At 46.0% G+C, this 13,934-nt stretch overlaps 1 protein-coding gene across 3 annotated transcripts in view; it reads left to right on the forward strand.

Moving 5' to 3' along the window:
• Positions 1-13,934, forward strand: part of NTRK3 (neurotrophic receptor tyrosine kinase 3) — a 390,761-nt gene that overhangs the window by 154,628 nt on the left and 222,199 nt on the right. For all 3 annotated transcript variants that reach the window (XM_075897044.2, XM_075897046.2, XM_075897048.2), the window contains exons 10-11: positions 1,237-1,307; positions 3,132-3,234. In XM_075897044.2, coding sequence (XP_075753159.1) covers positions 1,237-1,307; positions 3,132-3,234 — 174 coding nt within the window. The remainder of the gene's footprint in view (positions 1-1,236; positions 1,308-3,131; positions 3,235-13,934) is intronic.

The raw sequence follows: 13,934 nt of genomic DNA on the forward strand, positions 1-13,934 counted from the left end.
CGTTTGGGGGCATCTAATGCTCTAGTGATAGATAGGAGGGCTTGTTAGAGAAGGTGATGGGAAGCAAGACACATATTTTTGCCTCTGCGAGAGCCCTAGTGTACTAAAGAAGGCTTTTATGCGCTGCAGTCTGTAGATCTTGGATGGATCTATTCCTGCTTAGTGGGGTCCTGAAGTAGGATCCATACCAATGGAGAGGGAGGCATATGTTGTGCTGGTAGCACAGGGGTTGGGGGAAGAGCTGGGAAGCATGACAGAGGCATACATGTGTTCAGTGTGTCTTCTAATAATTCATATAGTGGTTGTAGGTTTGGGGTGCCACTGATAGGCGGTGGAATAGATGCCTTGTCCACTGAAATGAAAGAAAAAGCAATCTTCAGAGCCAGTGTTTAGGGGGCTTATGTGGTTCTGGGGCCTGGGGAAGTAATATAGAACCTCTCTGCTTGAGATTCCTGATTTAAGTTAGGTACAGGTTGGTAGTGCCCCAAAGAAGTTGTCATTGCCCCTATGAAATGAGCAAATGGGTCTCAATCCCCTTCTTAGAAGAACAATCATCCATAACCCAAGCACTAGTTTGGCCTCCTTATTGGGGCAGTCTGAGGACAAGCCAAAGCACTGACTGTGTCCTGGATATATATACCCCTTCCCTTTTCATTCTAGTAGGGACTCTTCCAAGTTAGTTCAGCCCCATGGAACAGGTGGGTAGGGTAAGTGCTGCACCTGATCTATGGCTGGGAGACTTCTGTCTCCTGGGTTTTCAATCACCAAGATTCATATGCATTTAATTTTAAAAATCATGCAAGCCATTGTTGGTTTTAATTTGGCAGGATTCAGTCTTGCAGCAATCTGCATTCCAGGGCGGCTGGAACCACTAGCTTTCCTCTGGTGCTGGGAGGCATGTGGGTGGATGAAGTGTACTCACCCACAGAACACTTGGGATCAGACTGTGTCTAATTAGCTGGGTTGGAGAGGCACTGTGTCCGATTAGTAACTGGGCTCTGCTTCCTCACTGCTGAGTTACATTGGATCCTAGAGATCTTAAATAGAAAAGACCTATTAAGTCATTCAAGCCCAATGAGACTTGAATTAAAAGTCTTGGAAATAGAAGGCAAGAGACCTGATTCCCTGGGCTAGCTAGTACTATATAGTGTGGCATCACAAGATTGACGTGTTCTGGTGCCAGGTGGGAGGGGGGGACACAAATCAAATATTTATTCTTTGCTCTTCTGGTTCCAGTTGGTGACTATGAAGTGAGTCCCACCCCACCTATCACTGTGACCCACAAACCAGAGGAGGATACGTTTGGGGTGAGTCCTGTCTTCTTTCGTACAGGGGAAGCATTTTCTATTGATTTCTTCTGTTGCTGGTGGATAGCCGGTATGCTGATTGCACCATCATTATGTCTATACTCAGATATTTGTTTGTAAGTAAAACCCTCCCTTTGCAATTCATGATGGCCAAACTTCAGAAGGTTCAATGGTTTAGGATGAATAAGCAGAGATACTATGAACCATGTGAGCTCTTGAGTTTGCAAAACTGGGTTGGGAATCTCTTGAAGACAGAGTCTCAAGCAAGGTATTTCCTGCAGGGTCAGAAATAATGGGAGTCTGAAAAAGTGACAAATAAACCAATTAATTGAGTTGTTTCATGCTAGAATAGAACATTTAGGAGCATGGATTTAGCTTGGGTTTATTTTCATCACTACCGATGCAACCATCCCTACTTTACCCTTCCTGCTGCACTTGCTAATGTCATTCTAGGATTTCATGAAAATGGCTGAAATAAGTGAACGGTTTGCCAATTCATTTTACTGGATTTGCAAGACCTCAAAATTTCACTTTTCACAGGATCCAGACTGAGAAAGGGAAACAAATGTGAGTAGTAGTGCTAGGGAAATAATTAAGATTTCACACAATTGCCCTCATTTTGTGAAAGTTTTTGTGACTCTTGAAAACCAGAAAACATTTAAACAAGACAAACCCTTGTTCATTTCCAAAAGGTGTGATCCAGCTGTAACTCACAGAGAATTGACCTTCATACAATGGGGCCTTACTAGTGAACAGCACCAAGTGTAGAAAAAATAAATGCAGAATATATACAGGAGAACAAAAATAATACTTGTTAAAATGTGACATTTTAAAAATAAAACCATACGTATATAGAAGACGGGGAAAAGCATCAAGCGATGAAAGGAAGCATGTCTCTGTGCTAAGTGCTGTATTTTTTGTTGTTGTTACTGAACACATCACTGTCAGCGGAACACAGGTCCAAATGCAGTAAGGAGTCCTGGAAGGCAGTAAGCCTAATTGTCCAAATGCAAATGACAGAAACCCTGAAAGGAAGCTGTTTAGAGCAACACAATTAAAGGATCTTGGGTAAAGATTTTCAGAAATAAATATTAATAAATATAAAAAGGAGCTTTGGGTTGTAAGCCCTTGTGGGCAGGGATGATCTCACTTCTGTATCTCTATAGTGCTGGGCAGAAGGGGGTCCCTGTGTCAATGGGGGGATTTTGGGGACTACCATAGTATAAATATTTAGCATTACTACTAATGAAGTCTCTTCAGGGGCTTCAGAAGAAGAGTTTTACCACCTTCTGTCTCTTGTGTTTTCTGTTCCCTTATTTTTGCTTCTGAGGGTTGTTTGCAGTGACAGGATTGATAATGTGAAAGAATCCTTCTTCTACTGCATGTCACCTATCTCAAGCTAGTATCTTCTTGTGGTTGTGCAGCCACAAAGTTGGTTAAGATGTGTCAAAATGGAGATTATGAAGGATCAAAAAACCAGGGCATTAAGGAACAGTAAGAAGCGAAGATTTCATGCAGAGGTACTTGATGAGTAAAGAGCGAGGGTTCAGAGAGATGGGAAATGTGATATTGGAGCAGAATTGTATCTGTATAGAAATGATTCTTGTTTTTCCAGTAGCAATAAGAGGCTCTTCTAGTTTCAAAATTGCATTAAAGACATTTTTATTCAGATGTATCCCCCGCCACAGCAGGCATGCATGGTGGTGTCGAGAATGTAATTGTATGGAAGGAGTGATTGAGATAGGAGACTTCTACAATTCAAGTCTGAACTGGTTTTGATATCCTATGTTCCTCTAAGCTAACTTTCAGATTTGCCCCTTGCAGGTGTCCATAGCAGTGGGGCTTGCAGCTTTTGCGTGTGTCCTCTTGGTGGTGCTCTTTATTATGATCAACAAATATGGTCGCCGGTCCAAGTTTGGGATGAAAGGTACGTGTATCTGTATTTCTCCAGCAAGAGGCACTTGGAAGGAATGCCAGGCCCTAATGTCACATTATGAAACATATTGTGTTTTATTTCCACAAAAGGTGTCTGGCAGTACCAGAGCCCTTTCCAGTACTAGTACCTCCTCTATTCATTGTGTGGGCCTAGAGAGCAACAGAGACTTTGTTTTTGGTTGTTCTGGGCTGCAGATGTTCCTGCTATTGGGAATAAGTGTATGTGGTGGGGAGTTGTGGGGGGACTTTGGATCCTGCTCTCTATGGCAATGTACAGGAGTTGTTGCACACTGACGAGTGAATGCCTTTGTGCTGTGTTGGTCCCAAGATATCAGAGAGACAAGCTGGCAGGGGTCACATCTTTTATTGGACCACTTTCTGTTGGTGAAAGGGAAGAGCTTTTGAGCTCACACAGCGCTCTGTTTCAGATCGGGGGAATGTACTCGAAAACTTATCGCTCACTAAAAGATCTTACCTCACCCTCTTTGCCTGTCTCACAAGTCTCAAGGGAAATGCTGTTTGGCTGCACTGTGTTAGGAAGGGTTGGGTACATGGAAGCGGGAGATAGAAATACATGAAATTGTATTTCTATCTCCTTGGTGTATTGGCTAATTCCTGACGGAAAAGCAGGCGAGTGGATTGTGAGTTGGTTTGTGAAGGATGAAAATACGGTGTTGTGAGTCTGTGGGGTGCTTGTGAAGAGCAAGTGATGTTTCAGCAGGTTGCGAGGGGTTTTCCTGCTGCTTCCCCATTGGAATGTTTCATTTGTTTTCTCCGCCGCGTCGTGGCTATCCTCCTGGGAACTGTTTCAGGCAGGCTAGGTGGTGCTTAGCCAATGAGAAGACAGTGATGTTTGCCATATGGAGCCATTCTTTCTGTTCTCCCCAGCAACGTAGTTGCTTCTCTTCAGGATAACGGGGCTCGTGCCAAGAGAAACTGAATCATTGAGCACCGTCTGTTTTTCATGATTTGCCGTGTGTTTATCTCCAGCCTTGGCACGTTGGTGGTGCACAGAAGAGCCTAGTGGGACAGGTTTATAACATAACAAAGTAGTTGCCAGCCTCCATCCCTGTTAATACAGGCATTGTACAGCCAAACACGTGGTCTGTCGTTAACACAATCCTTTTCAAAGGCTTCCGAGGGGCAGCTGATTTTCCCGTCCAGGCTGGGGCCCACCTTTGAGGAGCAGGGTGGAATGTATTGGGGGCATGGCTTGTGCTTGTCCAGAGTTCTGACATTTCCGGAGTATATCCAGGTGGACTGTGGCTGGTGTTTCCCCTGTGGGGCCTGTGGAGATGGAGGACAGGACTTTAATTAAACAGCAGAACTACTGCAGCAACTTAGCAATATTTAACCCATATGTCCATGTATGGGAGAAATCTGTTAGGATGTACAGACTAGTGGAGGTAGAATGGGGGTGCAAGTCATGATTTCTGTGTTTTTATTTCCCTCTCTTCCACTGAGTCAGTTTGTGACCTCACACAAATAATTGGCTTAACCAGGCATTCTGTTTGAGCTTCCCTGTTTGTAAAGTGGAGATGCAGTTTACCAACTTCATACGGGGGGAATATTGAAGAGTCATAGGAAAAATGTTTCAATGATCTAGCATCTGCTGCTGATAGTGCAAAATGTTATCTGTAAAAGAAAAGAATAAATATGCTCCCACACATGAAACACAGATGAATGTGAATATCATTTGGGTAACTCACCTCTGTAGATGGATGGGCAGATGTGTATTCGCATGGACACTAAAGGGTTCTGTTAACTGAATGTGAATCTTGAATGGGATTTGAATTCCCAGAAGCCTGAGATGTTCTGTGGTAAAATTCCCTTTTGGCATGTGCTGTATTTAGATAGCACAAGCTTTTATCAAGAAAAACCTGGGTTTTCTTTCATTAAGTTGATGTGCTAAGTGAGAGCCCCTTTTGTTATTCTAATAATAAATTGTAGCTATAAATGTCCCCATGTAGATTTAGTTTTTTAGGAGTTTTAATGGTAAGGCTTTTAGAAAGACAGACTCTGCAGTGTTTAAATGTGTTTTAAAATACAGAGAGATGTCTCATGGGACTTCATCTTGTTTCACTGATTATGTTGCTAATCTCAGCTACGGATGTTAAGAAATGTGTAATTTGTTAATCATGTAGTCAACAAAAGTTTTGTCGACTACACAATTAATTGATAAGGGTTAGCAGTGAAAGTATGCAGTTCTGGCTCGCGCCGGGTCCCAGCAACTACCCCAGCTGCGGCTCTGCACTAGAAGCCCTTTAACAGTCGGCATGTGGTAAGGATGTTAAATTGCAGTTATCTGATAAATCATGTAGTCGATACAACTTGTATCGACTACATGATTAGTCGATAAGGACTCTGGATTTTAAATGTAGTAAGAGCCACCGGACACTTACTACATTTAAAAGAGAGAGGCGCAGCATCCCAGACCAGAGTGAACCAGAACTGCTTGGTCCCAGTTCGTGCTGAGTCCAGCAACCCCTGTTTGTGGCAGCCAGCCCTGTCTGCCGGAACAGAGGTTGCTCCTGTTTCCTGATAGTGGCCATTGCCAGGTGCCTCAAATGGAATGAACAGAACAGGTCATCAAGTGATTCATCTCCTGCCATCCATTCCTAGCTTCTGGCATCCCCGCCCATCCTGGCTAACAGCCATTGATGGACCTATTCTCCATGAACTTATTTACTTAAACCCCTGGCCTGCACAACATCCTCTGTCAAGGAGTTCCACAGGTTGACTGTGTGTTGTGTGGAAAAACACTTCCTTTGATTTGTTTTATATCTACTGCTTATTGATTTTATTTGATGACCCCTCGCTCTAATCTAGTTTGCCAAACCACTCTTCTTTATTTATTCATATCTCCTGAAATCTCACTTCTAGACATTAACTCTGGCAAAGATATTTACAGCCACAGTGTTGTGCTAGAGAACAGTGTTGGGGGGGTACACAGAGGGGCACTGGCCACGTGACCGCTTCCCATGTGACTCCTCCCACGCCATCCTTAGCTTGCTTCTTCCTGACCTGCCTTCTCCGGGTGTGTCTACACTGCATTCCTCTTTCGAGAGAGGAATGCAAATGCAGCTGAGCAAAATTGCAAATGAAGCGCAGATTTGAATTTCCTGCGCTTTAGTTGCATAATCGAGTCTGGGAGCTATTTCGAAATGCCCTATTTCGAAAAAAGAAACGCTATCTAGATGCGGTTATTTAGAAAGAAAACCCTTCGTTCAAAATTACCCTTACTCCTTATAAAATGAGATTTAAGGGTAACTTCGAAAGAAGGGTTTTCTTTCAAAATAACCATGTCTAGACAGCGTATTTCGAAATAGTGCCTGGATGCGATTATGCAAATGTAGCGCAGGAAATTTTGCAATTTCGCTCAGCTGCATTTGCATTCCTCTCTCAAAAGAGGAATGCAGTGTAGACACACCCTCCCGCTCCACCCCATCCCCCAAGTCCTTGCTCTACCCCCTTCCTGACTCTTCCTTCCCCTGCTCCAGCCCCACTCTTCCCCTGCTCCACTTCTTCTCCCAAACCCCCTCCCCTGAGTGACACAGCCTGAGGGACTGTCAGGGTGCTTGGTGCTGACAGCAGGGGTTGCCGCCCCCCGTCCCCAGTGGCCCCAGCCCACTCTGCTCCTCCAGCTCCCAGCTGCATCACTCCGCTTCCCACTGCCAGTGAATGTGGGGGTGGTTCCGCCCCTTTCTCCTAGACCAGAGTCGTCTTGGATGGTTAAGAGCAGCCGTACCAGGCCCGGCACTTTGGAGGGCCCTGTGGGCCTGATCTGAGGACAGCCCATCATTCCCTATGTAATGGACCAGGCCGGGTCTGGGCACCCCTGAGGGGGTCAGCTCAGGGTGAATTTCTCAACACCAGGGCTACTTACAGCTCTTGACTGGAAACCTTTCACATATAGGCCACAAACCAGTCACACCGAGCACTTCAGTTGCCAATCTGGCCAGCAGGAAGCCTCACAAGCGAAACCCCTCAGACACCCCAGCTTTTCCTGTGCCACAATCAAACCCAGACCTCACACACAGGTGAGAGGTTATAAAACCCGATCTCACCAACTCCAAACAGATCCTCTCGGTCCCAAAGAACTATCCACAGTCCCAGGCCAATTTGCACTTTAGATCTTACCCGCAAGAGCACGCTGGGCCAATCCTTTAGAATCTAAAATGTAAACATTTAATAATAAAAGAAAGAAAAGGTTGAGCGCAAGATTGTCAAGGAGAATACATTACATACATCAATCACCTAGTGCTTGATGCAGGCTATTAGCAGAGATGTTACAAACTGCCAGCTTAAAAGTCTCTGGTGTACATCCTGTATCAGGACGGGTCAGCAAATCCTTCTTGGCTCTCTGTCCCTAGCAAGGATGCATCTGAAATCAGAAGCAGGATTGAAGACAAAGATGGAGTCACCCTCATGGCACTTTTATATTCCTGGTGCCTCCCAAACTGGAGCTGGTCCCATGATCAAGTGACTTGTCTGTGTTTCACATGCAAGTAGCCATGAGGCACTGGCTGGTTTGCAGACTCCCAGCTACATTCCTCATGTGTGTATTGTCCACTGTCCATGAAGCAGTGCTAGTTAGCACAGCTATTCACTGAACAATCCTTCCTCACAACAGGCGGTCCAGACCCATTGCTCCCTCCCAGACAGAACTTTTAAAATAGAAGAACAGAGCCCATATCCATAACTCCACATACAAACTTCATACAAGTACATGAGTACCACGCATAGAATCAGCATAGCATAAGCTTTCATTTGACACCCCACATGATCCATTTTGTACAGAACTTGGGACAAACCCCACCCGACGGTGCAACAGTGATCGGTCTGCTAACGTTAAAATCCAATAATGTGACACCCTGATTCAGGAGCAGTTTGCTGCTGGCTGACGCACCGCCACTTGCTATTGAAATCCCTGCTTGGCAGGCTTATAGGAGCAGGTTTTTTTTCCTGTTCTTTTTGTTCTAGCTGCTGAATGCTGCGTGCTCAAGGAACCCAGAATGCCTTGTGGGGGCCCTGTGAGCCTATCCTCCTCCCCCTCTACGCTGTTCTTCCCAGCAGGCTGAGTAGGGAGGACAGTGCCTAGTAAATAAGGGGGGAGGTGGGGCACAGCTGGCATGGAGGTGAGGAGTGACTCATAGCAGAGTGTGCAGGCAGATGGCTGTTTGCATTCTGAGGCAGTGAGGCCAGAGAACGAGAGCCTTCCAGATCCCCCATCCTTGGCTTTGAACACATGGGCAGAAACCACAGGAATGGAGCAGAGCAATCCCTGCTTAGGGATTTCCAGGCCAATCAGTATGGATTTGGGTCCTGTCTGGGAGCCTCCGCCAGAGCCTCTGCTTCTCTTCTCTCTGTTTCGCACGTATCCCAGGGCCCAGCAGTCCTGGTGATAGTCTTGGGAATGTCCCAGAGAGCGCCTCGCAAACATGCTCTCTAGCGACCCCCTCTGGCAGGTTGTGAAAGTGGCCGTGACAGGCTGCAGAACAAGCAGCATCTGGTCTGCCTCACTGAAGAGGTCAACACAAGAAAGTATATGTGGATTGGTGATCTCACAGGGGATGCTATATCCCGGGCGGGGCATCGGTTTTGGGTCGGGGGCCACTGACCCCATAGAAAAGTCAGTCGGGGGCCACACACTAGTAAGAAGTAAAGTGAGAAGCCCCTGAGTGAGAAGGAGAAAGACACTCCCCGCACTCCCCTTGCACACCAGAGCCTAGGGGGGCTCAGGCTAGTAGATTTTGTGTGCTACAGCCCTGCGAGTGTATGGCAGGGGGTCTGGAGTGCCAGCGCAGGCTCCCCAATGCTAAGCCTTGGGGGCTGGATCTAGGCAACCTGGGGGCCGTATCCGGCCCCCGGGCCTGAGGTTCCCCACCCCGGCTGTATCCACTCCCAGGCTAACCTCCTTCATGCTGTCCATTCTGGCTGTGAGAGCCGAGAACAGCTCTGCTTTAGGTCTCTACAGCAGAATCCCAGCAAAGCCATGACTCAGGTGATGGTCCAGCTATTGATCTGTACAGTAACAACGGTGCAAAATACTTGCTCTGCCAGTTGAATGATAGCAGGGCTGGCATTGAGGTGGCTTCACAGGCCCTATGTTTTATAATGCACCATCATGTTCCCTGTTTGTTGTTGTTCTGGAGAGCTTTTGGAGTTTGGCTGTGTGCCATCCTCATTGACTTTCTCCACTTGATCTGGATCGGTCGCCTCATTAATATTGGATCAGAGTTGCAATCCTGCCTTTTGGGTCTCCTTGTAGATTTGCCTCCATGCAAGGAGTGGAGAAGAATGTGGCTTGACAGGCTATCAGCGACTGCTGGGGCAGAGGAATGTGAAAACTCAGGGTAAGGGGAGATAAAATGGGAAACAAAGGTCTCTTTGTGTACCTTAGGGTTAGCTGCAGAAGGGAGAGACATTAGAGAAAGAACAGCCAGGCAAAACACATACATAAACAGAAAATACTTAAGACACAGACGTAGTGTGCAGTAATTGCTGATGTCTAATCTGTACTTTTGTACACAACTGCGTGAATTAATTTTTAACTAAGGAGGGACAGTGATTAGTGGCTAGAACAAGGGACCTGGGAATCATAGTCCCTGGTTTCTATTCCAAGTGCAGGAAGGAGAGTGGGTCGAGCAGGCAAACTTGCAGTCTGAACTCCTGGATTCTCCTCTTGTTCCCAGTCTTCCAGTGACTCACCTAGGATGCATCTATCTACACAGCAGGGCTTAACTTGAAATAAGCTATGCACATTCAGCTATGTCAATTGTGTAGCTTATTTCGAAATTGGGAGCGTCTACACAGCACTTATTTTGAAATAGAGCACTCTTCCTCTGACTTCTCTTACTCCTCGTACAATGAGGGTTACAGGAGTCGGAGTAAGAAGTCCTCCAACTTGACAGTATTTTGACATTATTTCTAAATAACTGCCTGCTGCGTAGACACGGACTAAGTTTTTTCAAAATAATGCTAGATTATGCAATAAAGTGTTGCTGTGTAGACATACCCGTAAGGATCTTGGACTAGCTCTCCTGCCTTTTGCCTCAGTTTCCTTACGTGTAGACTAAGGATGGAATTCTTTACATTTCACTTGAATAGCACGCTTCTTCCTGGAAATCAACAAACCCAAATCCTCCCAGTCAAGTATAGTCCAAATAAATATTAGGAAATGAAGTTTAATTTAATAAAGTTATAGAAAAGTCCCGAGGCTTCCGAGATATTCAGACACATTGGTGAGCATGGTCATGGAAGTACTTAGGCAGGTAGACTACAAGTCGTGCTCATTCTAGCCCTAACGCTTGGCTTGCTGGTGCTTCTTTGTGTACGTTTTCTGTTCCAACCCTAAACTTTTTGGGACGAAGATCTTGTGCTCACACTTATTTGTATTGTGTACTATTGGCACTAGAGAAAGAATACACAATAATGTATGTTTGTAAAAGAACCACGGTACGGTTGAGCGAAAGAGGACAGAGCAGACCAGAAACAAATGTACTTAATTAGCAAATGTGCTGAAGCACCTAGCAGCCCAGTCAGAGGCCGGGGCCTCATTGTGCTATGTGCTGCCCAAACACAGAACAACATGGCTTGTCTTGCATAGCTGAACTTGTTTTCTGGGCTCAGTTATGAACTAGGCTTTAGTCCCCAAATCAGGTTCCTCATGTAGGACCAGGGTAAGGAATGACAGACGGCCAAAACCGTGGGCGGTAGGTGAATCCCGCCTTTGGGGCAGCTAGCCTGGCTCCCCATCTGTTCTACTGGAGGCCCTCCCTGCCACCCACTGGAGCCTTCAGTGCTTCCCTCAGCTCTGGAGGAGTCCCTTGTCCTCTCCAGCACCAGGCCAAGCTGCTGAGCTGAGGCCCTGCTGCCTACCCCTGAGTGCCTGAGCCAAGCGGCTGCATTGTCCCCCTGAGCACCAGGATGAGTCTCTGGCCCGCCTAACACTGAGCCCTCCCTCCCCCGCTCCAGCACTGGGCTTCTGGCTCCCTGCACTGGGCCAAACCTCTGGCCTGCCCCCCTTGGCCAGCCCCAGTGACACCCTGGGCCATCCCTGGCCGCTGGTGGACCCACATGGTCACTGGCTGGAGCTGAGCTCCAGCCAGCTTCAGATAGAGGGAAAGGGGGGGTGAGGTCACAAAGTGGAACATGGGTGGAGGATGACTCAGCCTGCCCTGGCCTGTAAGAACTTGTCGCTGCGGCCCAAACATAGCATCACCTGCTGAAATCCCATTGCCCTTTACATTGTCTGATGCCAGTGAAACAGAAAAGGGGAGTGGGAAATGAAGGAGAAAAGAATAGTAAATAAAAGGCTCCTTATGCTTTCCATAACGCTATAAGCATCACACCGTTCAGTTCATTTGGTATTTACTCCAATAGCCCTCATCAGAGCGCTGGTGCTGCTGATGTGCATGTGTATGTCAAAAGTACTTGCAGAGCTGTTCCATTGTAATTTAGCATTAGTTAATAGCTACTTAAAGTAAAGTGGTTGCCTATTTGATTATGATTGGAGGTTATTAACATTTTTTCCATAAACAGATGGTAACTGTCCTCTGTATCCATTGCAAAGCAATGCCACGGTTCTGATTTCAAGTGGACTAGTTCCTACAAAGAGAGCTTGGCTGCATGCTTTGGATTTTTGTTTGTGTTTTGTTTTTTGTTTCCCTCCTTAACATTGTAATTATCTCTGTAGCTTAAAGGGAAAAAATGTTTAAGTGACACAACCTGCCTTTCCAATGAGACTTAATCCTGACCTCCATTGACTTGCCCATGTCTGAGTATAATTACATGGTTGGTTGGTTTTTTTTTTCTCTCCTTGAAGCTGTACAGGAAGCAAAAGAAATTTGCAGTTAAGAGCATCAGGAAAGTCACTGCTGATTGCCCCAAACGGAATCAGTATCCTACACCCTTCTATTTTATCCTACCAGACTTGTTCATGTTACAGGGATGGTTCCCTCCCAAAGTGCCATACAGGGTGTCTATGCAAGAGGAGCAACTATCCATAGGAAGCAGCATCAGGACACAAAAATGGTTGTGAATAGATCCATGGTGAACGTCAAGTAGAACAAAAATTAGTAAAAGTTTCTGCTGTTTCCTTTGGGTGCAGTCCTGTAGTCTGCTGAGCACTTGTTCTGAGGTGTACGATCCTTCGATTCCTGTGGAAGCTGGTGGGGGCTAGAGGCACTCAGCACCCTGCAAGGTCAAAACCTTTCCTTGGTGGTATCTTATATTTGTTTTAAAAGCCTCTAGGTTTCCTTTGTGCTCTCAACATTACTTAGTTTACCTGCCTTGAAAATGGGGATATCGATTGAAAGGGCATGTGGTCTCACTGGAGCCTCCTTCTGTAAGTGCCTTCTGTGTCTTCTGCTAAAGTGCCATTTTATTTTGTTCTCTGATTTCAACATCTTGAAATCCTCTGCTCCGTCTGCAGGCACCTTCCTTTCCATTAATAGTGCAAACCAGAGCCACAGCAGCAACAGTCAAACAAAACACCTCCACGCATGTCTTGGCGAAACTCAAAAGAAAGCACTTCACTGCCTCCAGCAGCAATCTCCAGAGAAGGGGTGGGGAACCTTTTTTGGGCTGGGGGCCACTGACCAACAGAAAAGTCAGTCAGGGGCTGCACATAAGTGAGAAGCAAAGAAAAAAAAAAGACAAACCCTCACTGCTGTGGCCCCTGACTGAGGAGAAAGACATTCCACATTCCCTTTGCACACCAGAGCCTACGGGAGCCCAGGCTAGTACATTTTGTTTGCTCCAGCTCTGTGGTGGGGCAGTGGAGGGGCTGGAGTGCCAGCACAGACTCCCCAATGCTGAGAGGAAGCCCCTAGCCTCAGGGGCTGGATCCAGGCAAGCTGGGGGTCGCATCCTGCCCCTGGGCCTGAGGTTCCCCATTCCTGCTCTAGCGGGATGCCTTTATCTTTTTTTCACAGGACTGGAAGCATATGAGTATCACCCAAGGCTGTGTTATGCCAGCATTCTTGTTCCCTTTACCATTTTTCTAGTCCAGTGGCTACCAGCATTTTCGAGCATACAGACCCCTTTTCAATCTATTAAAATTTTATGGCCCTCCCGTAAGTGCTTTTATACATCGTGCATTTATTTAAATTGCTATTTTAAACTTTCGACAGACCTCCTACAGTACCATCGTGGATCACCAGGGGTCTGCGGACCACAGGTTGGGAACTGATGTTCGAAGTCCAGCTCTTGGAAGACAAGAGCTGTATTTACTTCTATTGTCTTGCTACACCAGATAGCAGCAGGCTTTTTGCCTATCTTAACTGAGAGCAACCAGATTCTTGGTAACCAGACTACATAAGCAAAGGTGGGAGAGTAAGTTCTGCCCAACGTTGGCAACTCCATAGACATACCATCCCTGAAAGAGACAAGAATCAGGCTTTGGAAGGGAACAGAGATGCTTGTCACTTTCTGCTATGAGTTACTTGGACAAATGCTTAGTAAAAGACTGGCAACTGCTTAGATCTAAGTAAAAAACATTGACTGAACTTTAATGGGCTGCTTTAAAGAAGTGCTTGTGAAATATACTTACCAAACACCTCTCAAGCATCAACTTCAACTTCTTAGCCACAATGAATGTTATGTAAGAGAGTTACTTACAATTACAATTCAGTAGTTGTAATTTGACTTAACATACTTCTGTTATATTTAAAGTTCCTTTAACCCTTT

Source organism: Pelodiscus sinensis, chromosome 14 (assembly GCF_052426305.1).
Source record: "Pelodiscus sinensis isolate ZL-2025 chromosome 14, ASM5242630v1, whole genome shotgun sequence".
NCBI classification, from domain to species: domain Eukaryota; kingdom Metazoa; phylum Chordata; order Testudines; family Trionychidae; genus Pelodiscus; species Pelodiscus sinensis.